Raw genomic sequence first — 22,260 nt, forward strand, 5'->3', positions numbered from 1 at the left:
GAAAATGGAGGAATGGCTGAAGCAAGGGAAGCAGAGTTCCCAGCCTCAAAAAGCTCACAGTCTACTTCAGCAGTTCTCCAACTAGCGTGTGACTTATCATCATCTCAAGGCCTTGCAAAACCCACAGACTTCTGAACACCACCTCCAGAATTTGCTGGAGAGGAGGGGCTCGAAAATCTGCAATTCTATTAAGTTCTCAGGTGTCGTGGATGCTGCCCTTTGCGGCCACTCTGAGACCTAGTCTGTCCTCAAATTAAGAGATGCTCGCTGCTTTCTACCTAACATTGAAAATTACACGTATTATTTTCCAACAAATAGCACGATGTTTAAAATATGGATGTAACTGTTTTATGAACAGTTGAATTATGGTAGAGTGCCATATATGCATAGGTTTTAATTAAATCCCCCTCCCAAATCAGCATTTATTGATTGAATTTGCTAACTCCTTTAGGACATTTAAAGAAACTCTATTTCTCTCAAGGTTAGTGGGCATTGTGGCCTAATCAGTGACAAGATCCCAAGATCCACATTGTTATTCAGAAACTTCCTCGCTTCCATTTCATTTATGGAAGATGTGGCTGTAAAATATCAACGTGAAGTGACACTGATTCTGCCACCTACCTCTTATAGTCCTGCACAGTCATTTGACCCATTCCTTGCTCATGGAAAAAATCTGCAAGAAAAAAGGGGGCAGGGGGAGATGAACTTAATTTCCTTTTATCTCATGAGAGAGTTTTGCCTCCTCCAATGAACCAACGTGGGATTACGTGCCATATCTGTGATTGTGTAGGCCTGAGAGATAAGGTTTCTCTATGGTGAACAGGACAGAATGTAATTAATGGCTAAAGTGTGAGACAAGCATTTGAAGAAGTGTGGTATTTGCTCAAGTGAAAAGGGAAGCCAGTGGCCAATGAAGCAGTCAGCAAAGGCTTCATGGAGAGAGCAGTGCTTGTCTTGGCTTTTTAAGAATGAGGAGAACTGGATGGTTGGAAAAGAGATGTTCCCATGATCGAAGAGTACGGATAGCAAGTGCCATTAGATCCGAGGGCATTTGGGAATTCCTTCTCATGGCACATAAGGATGAGAAGCAAGGGGACATCCACGAAGCATACAGGGACGACCCAGTGTTTATTTAACATCTTCCATTCATTTGTATCATTTAACCCTTATGACAACCTTATAATTTAGGACCTATCCTTATTTTTCTGGTAAGAAAAATGAGACTCATCGGAAGTTGAGTAATGAGCTCATGACCACACAGTCAAGTAGCAGATCCAGTATGATTACCTTTATTATTGATTATAGCCATAATAATTACTATTTACTGAGCATTAGTTTTGTGTGAGGCTATGTGCTAAGCCTGTGACGTGCAATCTCTTTCATTTCTCACAACAAATCCATGAAATGGGTATTGTTAATCCGTACGTAATAGAGAGGCAAACTGAGGCTTGGAGAGATTAAATACATTTCCCATGGCCCGTATGATCCCACAGCTTACTTTTGTTGGTTGGTGTAGTGTTTTTTTTCAAAATGCCATAGTGCCAACAGAATGACTCATAGCTTATTTGAAAGCCAGAAAGAGGACTTGATATGTATGTGTCAGGACATGGAAAACCGTAAAAGGTTTTGAGCAAACAAGGAAATGCGAGACAGATAATGTGGAAAGTCCATTTGCCCGGTGAGTGGTGCTGAGGCCATAATAGAAGAGCGAAATACTGAATGTCAGAGGCCTGTTCAGGGGCCGTAGCAGTATTCAGAATCTGTCATGACATAACATTGCACAGATATCTGCGGAAGCAAATGTCCAGAATATGGGCAAGTTCCTCAAAAGGGTCACCAGTCTTTTCATGTCCTTTCACTGTGGTTCTCCTAGATGCAAATGTGTGACAGGTATAAAACTGGGAAGTGTCATCCTGCACTTCTATGAAAATGTAACTTTTTCACCATAAGAAAGATAATACAGTTTGAGAGAAATTTTGGAAAAACAAGCCTGAATGATTGAAACATACAAAAAAGGCTGAAAATAATTAAGGGCCCTTCAGTCTGGAGCCAAACTTCTTGTCTGGGAAGGGGTCTAGAGCTCCTCCAAGTATCTGTGAAGTTCTTTCTGAGTGACACATTTTTGGGGTGGAGATAAGAATACCTATTGTTTTTAGCTGTTATTTGAAAGGCTCAATGTTCTGGCTGAATGGTAAAGGAATGGTAGTGAAGAAAGCTAAGACCAGAGGTATATTACTGATGTATTCTACTAGAATTATATTACTGGGCTCTTATCTAAACCCAGGTTACACAACTACAACTTAAAGAGGTAGTCAGAGTACAGATACAATAAATCCATCTACAAAACAGATGGAACTCTGTCACCACAAGAGTCATATAGGGTAAAGAAACATGAATCTATGATAAAGGTTTAAAAATAGAGTTGAGGTATAAATGGCCTCTGTGCTACCCCTCCCAATCCCACTCTCATAGCACACATCACTAATCAATTACATCACTGTCTCACAGAGCCTAGATAGGCTCTCAAAATCATCAGGAAAACCACTAACAACTGATTGAATGAGATGAAGCTTATTTGCCATTCTTTGTTTAGAATAAACTTAATGAGTGTGTTTTTGAGAAAACCATTGATTTCAGGGCACATGTCTAAACTTTACAAAATGCCAACTTGAAGAAAATACATAACTGCTTCATAAAACACTTGGAAGCCACTGCCAAGGATGGACAATTAAGGCGAATGATCATTATTATGACGCAAATGTGACATTTCTCAAATGTCCTATGTGACATCTGGTGACAAATATTGTGTAAGCTAAAATATCTGACTCAAACCTGTGTACCAAGTTTGAAATGAACTTAGAACCAAAACTCCAGTCTTTCTTGCCCGTATGTCAGTGGTTTTTAAACTTTGGGTTTTAGCAGAGAAATTCATTTGCAAAATTCTAATAATTTAAATAGATAAAAAGGGAGCTGTTTTGACAATGTTCTCCCATTTAGCTCTTCTTTCACACTGTGAGGCACCTACAAGATTCAGGAACGACTAAATCTTAAAAATATTCCAAGTTTGAAAAAATATCATTTGTTCAGTACCAAATCTCTCACCTAGGCAGGCATCACTAATCCATTGCAGCACTCTTCCTCACTGAACTTAACTCAGTCTCAGAGCTTCCCAAACTGTAAAGCCGCTGCCAATTGATTGAAGTTGTTACATGAGAGAAAGTCTATTTGTCATTTTGTTAACCATGTTATCGATGCAAGCACAATATAATTTTTGACCGTCATATTATAATGGCTTAATGCCACAATAAATTAATAAATTGCCCAAAATGGAAGGTAAAACCAATATTTATCATTTTAAGCAATTTTTTTTTTCCTATTTCTTACAAAGCCAGGCTCCATTTGTGCCTGATTAGCTCATCCAGAGAATTCTGGCATTTCTGAGCACCTCTTCTCTTCTAAAACATTCTGTGGTTCTGGGACTTTTGGCTGCATGTTCTGCCAGGACTGCCACTCTTGTCACTGCCTCAGTCTTTCCTGTTTATCTGCTATTGCTCTGGACTTCCTAGAACATGTGAATGAATGCGGAGATTCAGGCCAGGGGTCTGGCACCGTGGCCACAGTAAATTGCTCAAGCTGTCAGAGAGGAAATGATCCATTTTCAGATATTGATGAGAAGACTTAGCTCAGCCTTGCTGCGTTTTAAAAAACCCTAGCCCAGAAGAAAATTTAGTCATCCAGAAAAATTTGATAGCTTCCACCCAGGGCATCTTCCTGGGATTTTAGTGCCCGTGCAGATCTAGTAGCTTCACTCCATGGATCATAGCCCACAGCCCTGCCATCGATGTTTGGGAGCAATCTGGTTTCCAGGAAACCAAGGGGAGTCCCAAAGAGGAAAAGAAACCCCTAAGAGCAACATGTTTTGCAGGGAACGTACAAAAGGGACCCCCCAGGTCACAAAGGGAGCAGTTTTCTGGTTTGATGACACATATGAAAGCCTTAAGCAGTTTTAACACCAGCTGAGGAAAGGGCCTTCTTGCCTTCCATCTTACACCCCCTCCCCATAAGGCCCATCACTGACAATTAGGGGACAGTCAGGGTATTTGAATCTCCTTACTTAAATCCCACCATCACTGATGCACTGATACAACTTTGATATCCTTTGTTAGACTTCTTATACTCTTTCTTCTCGATCTTGTTTAAAATGACACAAATGTCTGTCTCTATCTAATGCATTCAGACACATAGTCTTCTCTGCTGCCAAGCTTAGATTCTGGAGAAAACCAACCAGGGATAATCAATATAATGTTTTTCAAATTCACAAGATAAGCCTGGTTTTTAAATTGTAATAAAATTATTACAAATTAATTCAGTGCACTTGAATTATTTTTGGCATTTGCGGGCTCCCTGTGTCCTGGGAGACTAGGGGGCGTGTTAGTTCAGGGTTACCTTCTGTTCACTTCCTGTTTATTGCAGAAGTAGCAATTGGCTTGTCCAACACTTAGACCCTGGCAATTGAGAGTCTTGCACAGGGCAATGTGAAATGATTACTCACTGCCTGTTGGAGGTTTTTTCTGTTTTTTGTTTTTGTTTTTGTTTTCCCACTTTGCCAATTTGTAAGGTAAACTTCCTGGAGCCTGAGGATGGCTTGCCAGGGTCAAGTCCTTGCTTCCCTTTGCCTGTTTTCAATAATGAACCTGAACTGAGAGGCCCAAGCTAGTGTCGCAGTTCTCACTGGAACTGGGATTCCTAGAATTTCCTTAAAACCTCAGAAAGTCCAGCAACACTGGTCCAAGCCCATTCAGGGCAGCAATCTGTCAGAGGCAACGCACTCTGCAATACTCTACTTTCTCTGTCCTGCCTGCTTGGTTCATTAGCAGTTACCTGCAGGGCTCCTGGAAGCACTGGAGTCTGCTTTCTCTGACCAGAGCAAGGATTTGACCCGTAGGGAATGCCGCAATGGGACAGACAAACTGCTCTTGTTACCCTGGATTTCTCAAGCTTCTGCAGGTGCCAGGCTTGAGGCTGCCCCAGGTATAAGTGGGGACCCTTACAGATGTGTCTGCCACATAAAGCCCCCTGTTTCTTAGGGCCTCCTTAATTCCTCACTCGCTTCTCTGGGGTGCTTGGTTTTGATATTTTCTCTACCTTTTTCCCCCTTCCTAGATACCCTTCTTAGGTTTTTAAAACCAGATTTTACTCATGTTCATCACAGAATTATTTACAATCACCAAGATATGGAAGCAACCTAAATGTCCATCAATAGACAACTGGATAAAGATGTGGTACATATATACAATTACTTGGCCATAAAAAAACAGTGAAATCTTGCCATTTGCAACAACATGGATGGACCTAGAGGGTAAGTGAAATAAATTAGACAAAGAAAGACAAATACCATATGATTTCACATATATGTGGAATCTGAAAAACAAAATAAATGAACAAACAAAACAGAAACAAACTCATAGATATAGAGAACATTTTGATGGTTGCCAGAGGGAAAGGGGTTGGGGGGTCAGGGTGAAAAAGGTGAAGAGATTAAGAAGTACAAATTGGTAGTTACAAAATAGCCATGGGATATAAAGTGCAGCATAGGAAATATAGTCAATAATATTGTAATATCTATGTATAGTGCCAGGTGGTATCAGACTTATTGGAGGGATCACTCCATAAGTTATATAAATGTCTAACCACTCACTATGCCGTACACTTGAAACTAATATAATATTGAATGTCAACTGTAATTGAAAAAATTAAAATTAAAAAAAAACACACACACAGATTTTACTTTCTAAGTTTTGTAAGAGTTGATTTGGAAGAGAATGAAAGCCAGAAAAAAATGTTCTCTGCTCTACTCAGTGTGTCCCATTGCATGGGTTAAAATGCCAATTCTGATTCCCTTTTAGAGACTTGAATCTCCAGCCACCCTCCCTACTGTTAGGTGGACTCCTGCCATCTGAAGCAGCAGACACCGCACTTAACCCTGCAAAATGTATTGCTGGAGAAGATGTAGTGAGACATGCAGAAGGCACTAATTAGCACCTTTATTGGCTTAGAAAGGATTTTTTATTTCGGTTTTCCTAAGCATTTCTGACTGATTCATGGAAGACATTTGGTTCTTTGGAATACCGTCCAATAGACTAATCAAATTACATTTTCACAGGGCTCTAAAATAATAGCATTCTGCAGATTTCTGTATATTTAACTCCTGCATGACCAAGACACTTAGAAGAGGCAGTTGGCAGGGTTTGTCTCATTTGACAAATTATTAGTCTATATTCTTACAAAAACAGAGACTCTTCATTTTCCCTGACACTCATGCTCAAAACCTGAAAGCCGATTGTAATGCTTTGTTCTTCTTCACGCACATATCTATTTATTTTGCAGATGTGTTGACTCCTCCTCTCCATTCCACTGCTGGCACCCACCCCAAGCCTTCATCACCGCCAGCCTGTGGTCACAAAAGCTTCTTCCCAAGGTATGCACCTTCCTCCCACGGCCAGGATAAACACTGGAATCTGTCATTTCTCTGCTCAGAAACCATTCGTAACTCACTACAATAGAGATGGCAAATGTGTAATGGGTCTGCTCCAAATCCACATGCTGCACCTATGGCAGCTATCACTTAGGACCTGAGACCCTCTGTTTAGGTGAACAAAGACATGGCTTCAGAATCCTACTCAACACAAATTCTGGCTACAGCTACCTCGCCTTTGACTGGAACCCAAGAGGACACTTCTTCGCCACCCCTGTCCTAATATATCAAGTGTGATTCCCTCTCCCTGGATTCTGAGGCATTTATAACCTGACATCAAACCCCTATTTAACAGAAAAATTTCTACCTCGGCTGTCTAGCATGAAACCATTTCTCTAGTCTGATCACCTTTTCTGTAAGTGTCCCTGCACACATAATTTTCTTCTCATTCTATGCCTTTGTTCAAACTCCAATGGCTTCCACTAAGTGACAGTGTCTTGCTTTGCTTCTTTATTTTTTCAAAACCGTATCTCTCTGTGGTTAACTAGCTCAAGTCTCACCTCTTCTTTGAAGATTTCTAAATCTGACTACATCATCTTCATTATAGACCAGTTTTACGAGTCTAGTTTTACTAGATCTGTTTGTTGATTAGCTTTGGGGAAATCAGATGTGTTAGAGAACGTTCTTGCTTCAGTGGCATTTATAGTTTTGTTGGTGAGGTCAATCAAACCCCTAACAATCTGGGGCAGCACAGACCAAGTGCCATATGGATAGAACCCATAATGGGTGTGACTGATGTTTAGAAGAGAGATTGTGTCATGCAGATGTCAGGAAGGGCCTTATAGAGACTATGGGACTTGAGCCAGGACTCAAAAGAAGAGCAAGAGGTGAATGGAACAGAACAGACTTTAAGACTGGAGGAATTGGATGAAGAAAGAGAAAGAACTAGGGATTGAATTAGAGTGGATAAAACTACAGTGTCTTTTAGAAAATCGGTATAGGATACATTCAGACTGTAATGGTCCTGCAAAGTCAGTACATTCTTGAGAGCAGGAGCCACATATTCCACATCTTTGTTCCCTCCGCCTAACACAGTTCTTTGCTCTGAACGTTTTCTTTTGAGAAGCATTAAGGGAACATCTAGTAGGTTTAGTTGGATTTACTTTGACCTTTTCTTATAATAGACACCACAACGTTCAGAATTTGATTTCGTAAGTTCTTATTGTTTAATAAATTCTTCCTGGGAAGAGGTAAGTTTACTCGTCAGGGATCTCCTTGGGGATTGAAGAAGAAATAGCTAAATATTAAAATGGAAAAATGAATTAACCACCCATCAAGTAATCAGTGGCACCAAGCTGATCTTCAACAGGCACTGTCTTTCTGCTGGAGGGGTGAGTTCTAGCATTTTCACTCACAGTTATGCTCAGATGTCTTGGTAAACAAGTGCACATTATATAAACCTGACGTTGATACACGCATTAGGTGGATGCGGCTGTCCTCGCAGAATCATGATGACATGCTATCAGAGTCAGACAGTGCTGAAGTTCAATTTGTTTTCCAGGGGTGGGAACTGGGTTGCCACAAACCAGCTCTTCTCTCCAGGCTTTCTTATGCACAGCCTTAATATGGAATCTGAGGTTAAGGATGAGCCGGCAGCTGACCATGGTCCATTTAGCACGAATGACCCCAAAGAGGCTCTGAACATCCAATTGTGTTTGTGGTTATAGGTAGCTCTGTGGGTCCTCACTGAGTCCAAACCAAGACTCAAGCTCATTTGCTGGTGCAGTTTGGTGACGACTAAGTGCAGTGGTGGTGGTTCTTAGAAAGAAACAAGAAACTGAAGGATGCCCATGAAGTTCTTCCCTGTAAGTCATCTATGTACCCCAAACAGATGATGTTCTGGAGATATCTAAAAACAAGACTATCAGACCACTCAGCTAAGATGCTCGAATATTTGTCAGAAGACGGGGAAGACTGGTGAGAGACTCACAAAAGTCCTTCACAAAGGATAATCTCTCACTGGTCTGCCCTGTCCTCTGTCAGAAGTTTTGTGTGCTTATGGGCAAGGAAATGGAGTTGATAGCAAGTTTGGGCTCCAGTCTCCAGCCTAAGTCTAAGGCTTAAGGAGAGATATGGGCTGCAGGAAGAAGCTAAAAATGATTTCCATCATAAGTTTTGTGTGACACAGAACACCAGTAATGCTCCCTAGATTCCTACATGTAGTATAATGGAAATGAGTGTTTCCAAAAATTCTGCAAGAAATATAGCATCTTAAGAACTCAGAGACAATGAGGGCAGTATCCAGAGGAGCAGAAGAAGAACCAATGGTCATTAAGTGATGAACTTAATTTGTACCCACAGACTGGTGAGACCTGAAGCAAATTTGAGTAACAGGAGTTACTTGGAGGTTAATTTCATAACAGCTTTGTACCTTTTCTTTTATAATTATTTTTAATTAATACTTTTTAAATCTTCTTTATGTACTTCAGGTTTAAATGGAATAGCTTTTGAAGTATGCTTCAACATCAAAACCTTACATTTAGGAAGGGTCCCTTTCTGCCATCTTTGGCTTACAGAAAGAAGAAAAAGCTAGCGATAAAATTAATGACAGTGGACGTACATCAGTGGACAATCAGTAGAGGTATATACTAGTTTCTGGTAGAAAGAGCCCGAACTTTGAAGTCAAATAGACTGCAATTCAAATCATGTCTCCATCTGAGTCTCTGTTTCTTCATTATTTAATGAGCTTAAACTGTCACTGCACTGTTTTGTTTGAGGACTACTTTGCAATAATATTTATATATGCAATAGGCACTTGATATAATTACTAATTATAATCAGTATTATTATTACTTTTGAGACTGAAATGTATGGAAATCAGAAACTGTATGTATGGAAATCAGAAACCGAAATGTATGGAAATCAGAAACTGAGGGTCAGAATAAAACACAATAACCAGAGAATTTTCCTACTATTAGGCACTCGTTTCTCAGTCATGTCAACATTCTAAGAATTTAGTCTCTCGAAGTTTATAATTTCTGGAATTGAGGTACAGTGGCTTTTTTTGGCTTTTCAAAGAAATTAGTTGAAATCCAGACATGGCTATTTTGCATTTCTGTAGACACTTGCTTGACATAAAAAAGTTAGTGTTATCCCACTTCAAAAAAATTACATTCAAGAGGACTGTGCCATAGCTCTGAAGGCTGGTGCACAAGAGTCAGAAGATCTCTAGGGAGAAGTAGATGCCAGTGAACTCACCCATATTGTCCAGGCTTTCAGTTTTCTAGCAGGGATGCTGATGTGAGGCTTTCCTCTGAGGGGGTTCCATGAATAACACGGAGCGTACATTATACTGGTCCTCTAGATTAGCAGACGTTTGGTCCTGTCCAAAGTTCACAAAGACACTGTGCCACAAGGTCCTTGATATTTGCTTCTTGATATTTGCTTTACATTAACATGCATAGTGAATGTAAATTCTGTTCTTCTGCAAGGTCCAAACCCTGACCCATCCACGTCACCCCATGTGCCATGAACAGTGAGGTTACCAAAGCAAGAAGTGTTATTATTGGCAATACAGCCACAACACGGTTATTGGACCAATAAAACATGACAGTATTTTCCATGTACTAATTCTGTAAGCCAAAAGTATAAAGAAATGTTATGGACTATTTGAACCCAGGGACACTTTTCGAAGCATGGGCCTTATTGACAGGACCAAATATTTAAAGACCATTTGGTGTGGACAAAACATGCTCATGGACATTTTTGATGAGAGTTTCAAGGACCTTTTGATGTGGTCTAAATGTCTCTGTGGACGTTTCGGACAAGACCAAGTGTCCTGCAAGGGTCCTCTAGAGAGGCTACGTGTATACAGAGTCAGACAGACCCAAGTTTAAATCTCAACTCCTTTATCAACTAACTGGCTACCTTGGGCAAGTGACTTACTTTTCTTAGCCTCATTTTCCTCGTGGTAAAAGTTAACAATGGTAATATCTACCTTAGAAGATGATTCAGGTAAATGAGATAATATATGGAAAGTACTAGCCTGTGTGCCCTTGATAAATACTAATTTCATTCCCCTCCCAGTTTTCCTGATGAAGAAGCTGAAGTGCTAGGGTTAGAGGCTGTACCTAGCATAACAGTAGTGAACAGCATGGAAAACAGGCCAGTCAGATTCCAGTTTTGGTAAAAATGAGACTTTAGGTAGCCACAGAGCAGCATGAAAGCCAAAGAATCCCCATAAAAGGCCAAGACCCTACCGTGGCCATCTCAGAGCTCAGGAGGAATCAGCAACAGGACCACTGAAGGCTTATTCCACCTCCTCATTTTATTCGGGGCACAGTCCCAGGTCTGGAGGCTCACTAGACTGCTTCCTGTGGGACGTACTGGGTGACCTGTAAAAGGGATCTTGTTGCTACTTCAACGTATAACGTCTCATATGTGATCAATGAGGACAATCAGCCTCAGAATGGTTTCCACTTAGAGTGGGTTGAATAGTATCACCCCAATATTTTATTTCTGCAGTTTCATTCAGAATGTCTCCTTTATTTGGAAGTAGGGTCTTTGAAGATATAATTGGTAAAGGTGAGGTCATACTGGATTAAGCATGGGTCCTAAATCCTAAATCCAATGACTGGTGTCCTTATAAGAAGAAGAGAAGACCCACAAGGGAAAGACGGTCATTTGAAGATGGAGGCAGAGCATAGAACGATGCAGCTACAAGCCTAGGAAGGCCAAGGGTGGATGGGCGCCACATGAAGCCAGAAAGAGGCAAGGAAGGATTCTTACCTAGAACCTCCAGAGAGAGGTTGATCTACTGACACTTTGATTTCAGACTTCCAGCCTTTAGAACTGGGACAGAATAAATGTCTGTTTTCAGCCACCACATTCGTGGGCATTTGTTACAGCCACCCTATGAAACTAATGCATCACTATACATTATCCTATGAGTTTTCACAGGATTTCCCCTTCCGCGGTGATGACTTTTCTTCCTCCTCTTCAGTTCCTTTTCATTTCACCACAGTTCTTCTCCCTGCCACACTCCCCACGGCCTTTGGGTCCCCAGTTCCTGGTAGTGTTCTAGCTTCCACACGTTCTAATGTGGCTCTTGGTTTCCCTAAATTCAGTGTGTATCAATCTCATCATGACAGAGGGGTGAATAGAGTGCCAGGCCTGAAGTTCCTCCACCCGCCACTAACCAGCTGTGACCAAAAATCATGGCACTTGACCACTCTGTGCCCAGATTCTTCACCTGCAAAGCCCAAATGAACACCAGCCTTGCAACCACACAGGTCACTGAGTTTTACTCTATGATAAATGAGGAAGAGGCTTGTGAAAGTGAAGGCTCAATTAAACCTGTGAGAAGCTATTCCATTATTATTAGAACCCTTGCTGAAGACAAAGGACCTGGCAAATTGAAAGTGTGCATTGCTGATTTCAGAGCCATTCTCACATCCCTCCTTTCCACCAAGTGTTCACCTCACGTCTGCCTTTACAGGCCATGGAGTTGATTCAGGGGAGGAAGGGCCATGATTGGTCTTTAACTTCTGGGAAGTGAAGCTTTTAATATCCTTACTGACAACCCCAGAACTGGTGCCAGGACTCCCACCATGATCTGGGCAAGACAAAACGTCAGGGGGATAGAAAATGCTGCCTATGTTTCTTAAGTTCTTGCCTTTCCTTGAGTCTGAACTATTAGGAGCAGAGGTACTTCCATTCAAGTTATTGGTAAACATCTCCAGAGAGTTGGGCACCGTGGAACTTTTATATGAAAGAAAAAAATAAACAACCTTGACAAATAAGAAAATTTCAGTGATATACCTACTCTTTTAAGTAAAAAAAAAAAAAAATCCCAAATTCAAACTGGTCAATCCTAATTTAAAAGGCAGTGGAGAAAGTGAAATATAAATTAAAATGAGCCAAGTAAGTAACAATTACACTAATGATTTTTTCCCCTCTAATCATCAAACTCCTAATTTATGTCATTTTTATCTACATTATTTGTGGCATTTCATCAATTTTAAAACACACCTTTTTTCACATTTTGACTTCTATGAAATTAGGATGTGTCCATGTTGCTTCTCATTTATAATTGCCAAGCCTTATTGTTGTTGGTTTTTTTTCCTTTCTGAGTGGCACTTAAAATGTGAGTGCATTTTATGATGAAGGGATCTTAGAGTCTAGGAAATACAGTATTTTATTTGATGAAGATGGAAACTGTGACACTTGTGATTATATATATTTTTTCTTTTTATAATGTTCTTATCAAACCTCAATGTAACAAGTGTGATACATTTTCTGCCTTGGAAATACAGACTTGTACTGTTTGCTATAGAATTCAGTCATTTGTTCTTTTTGAGAACAAATGCATAATTAGAAAGAGAGGATTTAATTTTGAGACCAAAGAATAGAAAAAAAAACTAGATTTAGAAATAAAACTACAATCCAGTGCAAGGAAAAATGAAACAATTCCATTTCCATAATTACAGACTTGCAGAATGTCTTCATAGAACCCCGTGAGTTTTCTGCTTGAGTCTGAGCTAAGGATATGGCAAGAGTCCTGGTTTCTAGCCCCAGACCTGCTGCTGGATAACATCTTATCCTTTCTGAGCCTCAGTCTTTCTTGTCAGACAAAGCGACTGAGCTGGATGGTTTTTGAGATTTGATCTATTTCTAGGACTCTCTGATAATGCTCATTGAGAAGATTTATTTGCACAGACATGTTCATGTCTCGGGTCCACAGAGCATAACTGCTCCTGGGTCTTACCAGCATGGTCGGTAACTTGCTGCAAGTCTTCATTTACAGAGACACTATAAAGAAACCAAAGTATTGTGAATCAGACGATGTGCATAAATAAATTATACTAACTCACTTTTTAATCAAACAGACGAAAGTAAATGCAGAGTCAAGCTTTATTACTAGAAGACTTTCAGAAACCAATGAACTGCGGGGACTGAAATAGTAATCTATTTTGTACTTTCAAACCAATATATAACTTTTGCAATAATAGAGTAATCCGTCAAGCTCCCAGTTAAAATGAAAATCTCTAGGTGTGCATGTCACATCTTGCCCCAGCACTATCACCCCCATTATTTTCATAGATCTTTGTGAGAGAAATGTGGGAGGGGACAAAGAAACACTTACAAGAATCCAGAGTCCAGCCACTGTTGAATACTTTCTTGTTTGAAATCTTCTACAATTGAGAAGAAACAGACCAGTCAGTCAAAGCACAACCAGCTAAAATGACTCCACTTCATTATTCAGCCACAATCCATTTCCTACATGTTTAGTCACATGTTTCTATAAGCATATTCGTTTCTCTCCCAACACAAAACTTCCTGTGTTCCATAATCAGCCTTTCCTGAGAATGAAGTATAAACTTGCCAAAAGACTGTAACTTAAATAAAATGTAAAGAGGAAGAAAAAAAAATCACCAAAGAGCAAGAGTAATTTTAAATTACCTGGAGTGAATGAGAAGGGTGAACAAGCATATGAGACTTTTCTCTTTCTCTTGTTGAATGTAAATCACCCTGGAGCTTCTCCCTATTGAATCATGACATTTCCCTAAAGCAGCTAGCCAGGGATGTTTATTTGCAAGCTCTGCCAGGTTAGAAACCAAATTTGCATTCATTCCAGGGATAAATTGCACTGGACTCCCAGAATTACCAAAGACACCCTGTGTTAAAAATTCCCAGTCTTTTAAGGTGGATCTTTATCACGGGCACAAGAAAGAGTCAAAAGGCCAAAACAAGAGGCTATAAAGGTAGCATTTCTTGTTAAATATTTGTTTCCTGTTAAATATTTGTTTTGATTCTGGTTAGCTACAGAATACCCTGGGCTGATTTTCTTTGATTTTATCTTACCAAAGAGTGAGGTACCTGAATTACCCTCTCACAGGGTGTCTGGTGAACCCAAAAGACCAGATAGACATAAGAGGTATTTATTTTTCAATTGAGGTAATGTGCAGGGATAAAATGAATGGGATGGTGCGCAAAGAAGAAACACCGTCGAACAGTTACTATACATGATAGTGGAGGGAGAAGTGTTTTCTTACTTATTATTCTTTAAACTATTAAAGTATTATTGATGCCTCATGTAAGACACAGCAAATAAGAACCTTTTGATAAAATGTTTGAAGTCTGGAAGGAAGTCTCATGTCCCTGGCATGGACTCCACATAGCTGTGGTGTCTTGGGAGACTAAGGAGGAAGGGGTGTTGGAGTGGAAAGGAAGCAGAGCTCATTCTTCAGTTGGTCTGTTTCCATCAAGAAGCTCTGTGTTTTGAGTGTCCACAGGGGAAGTCAGAAGTGTCATTTGAGCAGAGGACCTAAATAGACATTTCTCCAAAGAGACATACAGATGGCCAGTAGATAAATGAAAAGATGCTCAATATCACTAATCATCAGATAAGTGCAAATTAAAACCACAATGAGATATCCCTTCACAGCTGTCACAATGGCTATCATCAATAAATCAACAAACAACAAGTGTTGGCGAGGATGTGGAGAAAAGGGAACCCTTGTGCATTGTTAATGGGATTCCAAAGTGGTGCAACCACTATGGAAAGCAATATGGAGTTTCTTCAAAAAATTAAAAATAGAATTACTTTATGACCCAGCAATTCTACTTCTGGATGTTTAGCCAAAGAAATCCAAAACACTAATTCAAAAAGATATAGGAACCTCGATGTTCACTGCAGCACTATTTACAATAGCTAAGATATGGAAGCAATCCAAGTGACTATCGGTAGACCACTGGATAAAGAAGAGATGGTACGTATGTACAATGGAATATTATTTGGCCATGAAAAAAAGAATGAAATCTTACCACTCGGTGACAATGTGGATGGACCTAGAGAGTAAGATGCTAAATGAAGTCAGACAGAGAAAGACAACTACCATGTAATTTCACTTATATGTGGAATCTAAAAAACAAAATAAATGAACACAGACTCATAGATACAGAGAACAAACTGATGATTGCCAGATAGGAGGGAGGCTGGAGGGCTGGTTGAAAAAGATGAAAGGACTAAGAAATATAGATTGGTAGTTACAAAATAGTCACGGGGATGTAAAAGACAGCATAGGGAATGTAATCACGAATATTATAACTATGTATAGTGCCAGGTGGGGACCAGACTTGTTGGCGTGATCACTTTGTAAGTTATATAAATGTCTAAGCCCTATGCTGTTCACCTGAAAGTAATATAATATTGAATGTCAACTGTAATTGCGAAAAATATATACAATAAAAACTATTGGACTTCCAAAAGAATAAAAGAAATGCCCATTTCATAGACGTTTCTGGCATCATGCCAGGAACACTGGTATGTTCAAAGCCAAGTCCTTGTTCCAAAATCATGTGCCCCCAGCCCAAAGCCCCCCCATCCCTCAGCACCCACAGCAGGACAGTTTCAGACAGCCCTGAGGGCCCATTCTCACCCAGCGTGGGGATGGTGAGACTCTGGCTTTCCTCCTCAGAGCCGGGAGGCAACGGCACATCCAAGGGAGCCCATGCCTTCTTGGTGGACCTCAGGATGTCTCTCCTGCTCTTTTCCTGGCTTCCTTGAGGGTTGTCAGATTCATGTGACTTCTCCGCCATCATAAGAGAATAATTCAGCACACTAATTTAAAACACACACAAATCAGACACAGTGAGCTCAGCTTTCGGGCATGGCTCAGTGAGAGGGAGAAGGCCAGAATGCTCACAGCGCAATGAATGAGCAGATCCAGGCTCACAATCTTTGGGAGCCTGGCTCACCCACTCAAGCCGAGTTCCCTGTGTCAATGCAGTGAAATGGTTCCCTTTCAATGGAGAGGCAGCTGGAGACCAGGGACTAATGTGGCCTCACCGGTCACCAGGCCACATTTGCACTACAGTGGTCTGGGATGTGGACAGAGAGTAAAGAAATTAGACGATGAATACACCCAGCCAAGGAGGAAGTTTAAAAGCACTGATTAACGTAATAGGTACCCTTCAAATTTATCCAACAGTCTCTATAAAAATATTTTTAGAGACACAGACATTTAAAAAATGAGGGCTTTGGCAATACATCAAACTGGCTGAGTCTCACCTCTGCAACTTACTGTGTGGCCTTGTGTGAATTAATACAACCTCTTTGCATTCGCTTAATTTTTTACAGGAGGGATGAATTGTACTGAATTTTAATAACTGTCAACATTAGTGGAGTACATATTATGTGCTAGATTCCATGATGAATTCTATGCAGCCTTATTTAATCTAATTGTCAATAAAGGAAGTAAATCTAAATGTCACAATTTTACAGTAGATTGAAGAACAAAGGGGTTAAGCTGCAACCCCAAAGCTGCATAGCAACCAGGATTTAAACCCAGGCTCTGTTCCCATGACTATGAAACTGTACCATAGTCTATTAGACTATAGGGTGGTTTGGGACTATTAGAATATTGATAAATATATTTTGCACGTGGCACAAGAAATAAAGGCTGCCCTCATTATCTCATTTGACATTTATTAACATCCTTATGAGGCTCAAAGAATAAGAGAAGGAGACAGACACTTAGAATAGCTGTGTAAATTGTTTAAACTCCCCAGACTATCAGCATGTTGAGAACAAGGGCCTCCCTCTTACTCATTGATATGTCTCCAGTATATGACTGAATTCTCAGCACATAGTAGGTGCTAAATAAGTATGTACAAAACTAAAGTAGCAAAGCTAGCGTTCAAAGTCCACTTTCTAACTAAATTCTTTCTATGTCATCTACTTAAATTTACATTACCCTGTTTCCCCGAAAATAAGACCTAGCCAGATAATCAGCTCTATTGCGTCTTTTGGAGCAAAAATTAGTATCAAACCCAAAATTAGTATCAAAATAAGACCGGGTCTTATATTAATTTTTGCTCCAAAAGACGCAGAGCTGATGGGCCGGCTAGGTCTTATTTTCGAGGAAACATGGTAGTTTATTCTTCAAGCTTAGAGAGATGACAAAATAGTCAAACACCCTCTTTAGCAGCATGTCTCACATCCCTAAACTTATGCATAATCCCTGATCACAGGACACACGGACCACCATTTATTTCTAATCAGCATTTCAATAAGGTGAGTTATTCAAATTCATTGTAAACATCTGAATATTCTAAGTATAGGTGAACATTCTAGGTGCAACTGGCAGGAAGAGTCTCCTTATATACTTTTTATAGTAAAATTCCATCATTCATGGGAAATGTAAATACATGTTTATTGTAATAGTAAATTACTGCAAAAATTGATGACATTTGTGAAGACTATTAATATTATATAAAAAAATAAAGCAATTACTAAGACATTTCAATTAGTTATACAGTTGGGCAAAAGGGGGGCATTTAATACCTACATTAACAGTGAGCATTCTAGCCAGCAAATTTCAGAAAGTCAACTTTAGGAATATCCTCTGGGAAGAAATAAATGTTTGTAAAAATTTCAATGATAATCCAGGAAAACAATAATATAGATCAGATTATATTTCTAACCTTTATAGAATTGTTTGGGAGACTAGAATTTATAACAGTAGAAAAATAACCTTTAGACACTACATTTAATTTTTAGTTATTTAATTTTACATAAGCTTTGGGTCTTTTGAGTAAAACAGACTTCTCTTTGGCAAGATCTTGCATCTGGTGCGTGCAGATTATAATCAAAGCACCAACTCTGACAGTGCAAAATTTCACAGGGCAGAAAAACTCCAAAATCATGCTTAGCGATGTTCATGAAATATCAGACTCAATAAAGGATAGGGGTTTGAAGAAAGGAATAACAAATTATGAAAAAATAAAATCCTCGAAATATTCTTGCTCCTTTACTGACTTCTCCTGGAAGTCAGTTTCTATTTAACAAGAGCAATTTTGCTCTGAAATGAGAGCAAGGAGGTACCAAGCAACTGACAAATTGCTGAATTTGTTGAATTTTAACCTAGCCACCACTTTTTCAACTACGAGTATAACACTAAAAATGATCAAAGTTCTAGATAAAAGTGTTGCTTTATCGGTACATCCCCAGATGTCTGTTCTACAATGAATGGCATGTTTGACCTCAGCCTCCAGCCTTGATCAACCATGCTCCCTGCCAGCACAGTGGTGCCTGGCTTTCGAGCAGGAAAAAGCGTGCCAAGGAAAGTGGGAACCTTTGCTAAATGCAAGGGTCAGGGGCCAGTCTGTAAAGAAAACTCTTCTGTCCCCCTCTGCTTTAGTGGATGCCTTCCCAGTTAGTAAACACATCTGCTTCTGGAAATGGATTCTCTGATGCTTAGATGACCTTCCTTTGGCATCCACTGGCTTGACCCCCAGAGCAGCCCTCTGGAAAGGGACACAGATCAGGTGGCAGCCCTGAATTGCCCAGCGGACTGACAGGGCAGAAGTTATGGCACGTGGCCTCTGCCGTTCCCTCTAGTTAACTCATCTGTCCCCAGGACATTTGGAACCAAATTCTTGCCAGCGCTGACTTAGCCCAAGGTGAACCCTCATCCTGGATGGCGTCGTCCCCTGTGCAGTCAGTCCCTTCTCTCTTTTCAGATTATTTCTATTCTGAGTACTATGTCATTAATCCTTATGTGTATAAAGAACTTCCATTGATGTGGGAAATGTCTTATATTATCATGATTAATTTAAAAAAAGACGATGCAAAACTATGTATACAAGAATGCCAAGAACTCAATTTTATATATAAAAAAAAACGTATTGAAAAGACAAAAAAGAAATGCACTGAAATGTTATCAAGTGTTCATAATTTAAAAAATAATTAACATGAGGAAAAAATTGGTTTTGTTTCATTAATCTTACATCACATTTTCTTTCAAGCCATCATAAGATCTCAAAAAGGGTCTAGACTTGCCTTGTTCCCCTCCAGCCTCCATAAACGGTGATGTCCCCAGTAGCAGAATTTAAGAGAAGTTTGCATAAAGAGGCACGTGCTCCAGGATCCTGCCCTTTTCCCAGCAGTACCGCCACTTACAGAAGTTTCAAAGGAAGCCTCCAGAACCCCCCAGGCTCTCGAAAAGATGATGACCAGAGCCCCACACCATTCACCTCCCTACACACACTACATAAGGGAATAGTCCTGAGAGGCTGACACGCTGAGAGCACTGATTCGTGCGTCTTACCCTCGGAGACCACAGGACTGCACCCATCACGTCTTAAAGCCATGTCCATTCAGCAGGGAATGCTGCCTCACCTGGCCCAATTTACCACCCTCCCCACATTGTTCCAACCGCTGTGCCCTCTGGAATTCATGGACTGTTACCCACTAAATCCCCTTTACTCTAACCTCTTCACTGAATGTCCCTTTACCTCCTTTCTTTAATTGAAACCTGAACATAACTTCCTTGGCCACTCTCTCAAGATGTGGCTTTTTTTGGTTTTGTTTTGTTTTTTGCCTATTGAAATGGGACCATAATCTTAGAGATGGTATACATTTCCTCCATGTGCTTCATTGCTGCTTGCAGACTTTCTTTCCTCTGTTCTTTGAAGAATATACTATCAGACTCTGTGGGCATCCATACCTAGGACATTTGCCTTCATTTACTGAAAATGATAAAATAGTATTTCTGTTATCTTTCTGGAAGATTTCATTATCAATCTAGATGACCCATCAATACCTGACCGACCACTCAGTTCAATAATCTGCTCACTTGCAGCACTATTCATACCCCCCATTCTCTTTATAACCCACTCAAATCAGTATGCTAATGGGCAACTATCAGTTCTTACCATTTTAGAATTTTCAGCAGCATTTGATGGAGTTGACCACTTCCTCTTAACGGAAATAATTTTTTCATTTGTTTTTTAATACAACACTCTTCCAGATACCCTCCAATTTCACTCAAAGCTTGTTTCCTCAACTTGTTTTCCCAGTTTTCTCCTTTCTAGCTTCTAACCTTTGAGTGTTCTATATTTCAATCCTCTTATGCTCTCTATCTACATGCTCTCCTTATATGAGTGTGGCTTTAATTTTTCTTCTGTAATCCCTTTGTTCAATGTAAATCACATTGTTTTGTTAAGTCTGTGTTTACACTTCTGTTGAACCACCCTGAGATTTTCTTTAGGACTGAGATTCTAGCTCTCATATCATAATTGTATGGTAAAGGTACTCAATGTACATTTGTTGAATGAATTGAGAAGTTGAGGAATTGAGAAATACCAAAGCAAATTTGGTTATAAAATCATTAAGGATTTCATAGATATGCATACATACACACGTGTGTATGTGTGTGTATTTTCTACCTCCATTTTGAAGCAGAGTTTTCTGAGTAATTACTTGATGCCCACTTCTGCCATTTCAACCAAAGCTATCTGAGTAAATACTTTCTTTTACCTTCTCTTATGTGCCTAACCAACAGCTAGCAAGCAGATAAAGATCTTAATTCATCAGCAGGGAAACAAAACAAGTAACTTATTTTAATTAATCACCAAATAGTCAAGTGGGGGAATGACATTGGGCATGTAGTTTTCAGTTGTCTTGGAATGTAATTTCCTCTTGCAAAATATGAGAGAATTGGATGAGATGACATAACTCCATAAGTTGATTATCCTATTTCTAGCCTCCACATAGACTATTTAATACTTCACTAATGGAGTTCCCATTAAAAAAAAATATTTTAAAGTTATGTCCATCAAAACTATAAAAGTGAGAAGAATAAAACATTGCTCCTATTACTCATAGGTTTGGGAGACCACGCAGAACCGCCAGCAGCAAAGCCAAGCCAGGAATGGCCTTTTGCTCTTCTTTCCTATCCAAGTATCAAAGTCCCACAAACACTTGTCAAGATTCACAAATGATTCAGTGAAGTAAAGGCAGATCCTGGGGAAGAGAGTGTTCTGTCAACACTCTGCTGGGAGGAACAAGCAGTCTGTGATGACTTTTTCTGTGGGTGGCTTCCTCCCACCAGGAAGTCTGTGAAGGGTGCTCGCTCCTGTCATTTCGGAGCAAGCTGGATTTAAAGACAAGGCAGTTACGCCCAAGTTGGGAACCCAAAGTCAGTTCTCTTGGGCGTGGAGTTTTCATCTTTTGCTGGTGAAATAAGCAAATGATTAGTAATTCACGAACCGTTATACAGCTTCCTGGAAACTTGAAATGCTTGCAAGTCTGGTGAAGTTGGGTCTACTGATGTGTCTACTGCTAGCCCTGTTCCAACTCCTTCCCCACTTTACAGTGACTTTTGCTTCTCAATGAGTCCCTCTTTTCTCAACATTTCTACTTTTGTCTTCTCAACATCTGCCTTGCCTCCTCCTGAGGAGGGAGAATGAAAGGATGTGGGAGCATCTAAGATCACTGCTCGTCTCCATTCTCGCATCCTTGCAATCCAGTTCCCTTCGTGAACACCATACACAGAATTCCTGTTGTTCTCAAACTCGCCCTCCTCACTGATCTGACTGGGGGAAGGTCCCTCTACTAGCACCACCCTTCTCTTTACTGGATACCATTTCATGAATTCACACATGAATTCAAACTTAGTCTCCAGAACTTTTTCACCTTATCACTATCCACTCCCGCCCTAGCCTGCTTGTGCCACAGCAACCGGTGCCCCCCCTATTGTAGCACGATTCACACTCAAATCAAGCAGTTTGTGTACACTTCTGTCTTTCCCACACAACTAAATGGACTCCTTGGGGGCAAGAACTATGACTGACACATTTTTGTATCAGTGGTACTTAGTGTAGGACATGGATAATAATAGGTGATCGGCCATAACTGTTTAATGAATGAATGATTACTTCTGACCTGGATCCTGTCTTTGCTCGGGGGCGGGTGGAGGGTGAATTGTGACTTACTCATC

At 40.1% G+C, this 22,260-nt stretch overlaps 1 protein-coding gene across 2 annotated transcripts in view; it reads right to left on the bottom strand.

Annotated features, from left to right (window-relative positions):
• Positions 1-22,260, bottom strand: part of ITPRID1 (ITPR interacting domain containing 1) — a 117,756-nt gene that overhangs the window by 78,972 nt on the left and 16,524 nt on the right. For both annotated transcript variants that reach the window (XR_013995339.1, XM_081079696.1), the window contains exons 2-5: positions 15,916-16,097; positions 13,620-13,668; positions 13,242-13,285; positions 622-673 (exon numbers count right to left, since the gene is read on the bottom strand). Coding sequence is in view for 1 of the 2 variants with exons in the window: in XM_081079696.1 (XP_080935822.1) it covers positions 622-673; positions 13,242-13,285; positions 13,620-13,668; positions 15,916-16,078 (308 nt within the window). In the remaining variant the exon portion in view is untranslated. The remainder of the gene's footprint in view (positions 1-621; positions 674-13,241; positions 13,286-13,619; positions 13,669-15,915; positions 16,098-22,260) is intronic.

Source organism: Rhinolophus hipposideros (assembly GCF_964194185.1).
Source record: "Rhinolophus hipposideros genome assembly, chromosome: 18".
NCBI lineage: Eukaryota > Metazoa > Chordata > Mammalia > Chiroptera > Rhinolophidae > Rhinolophus > Rhinolophus hipposideros.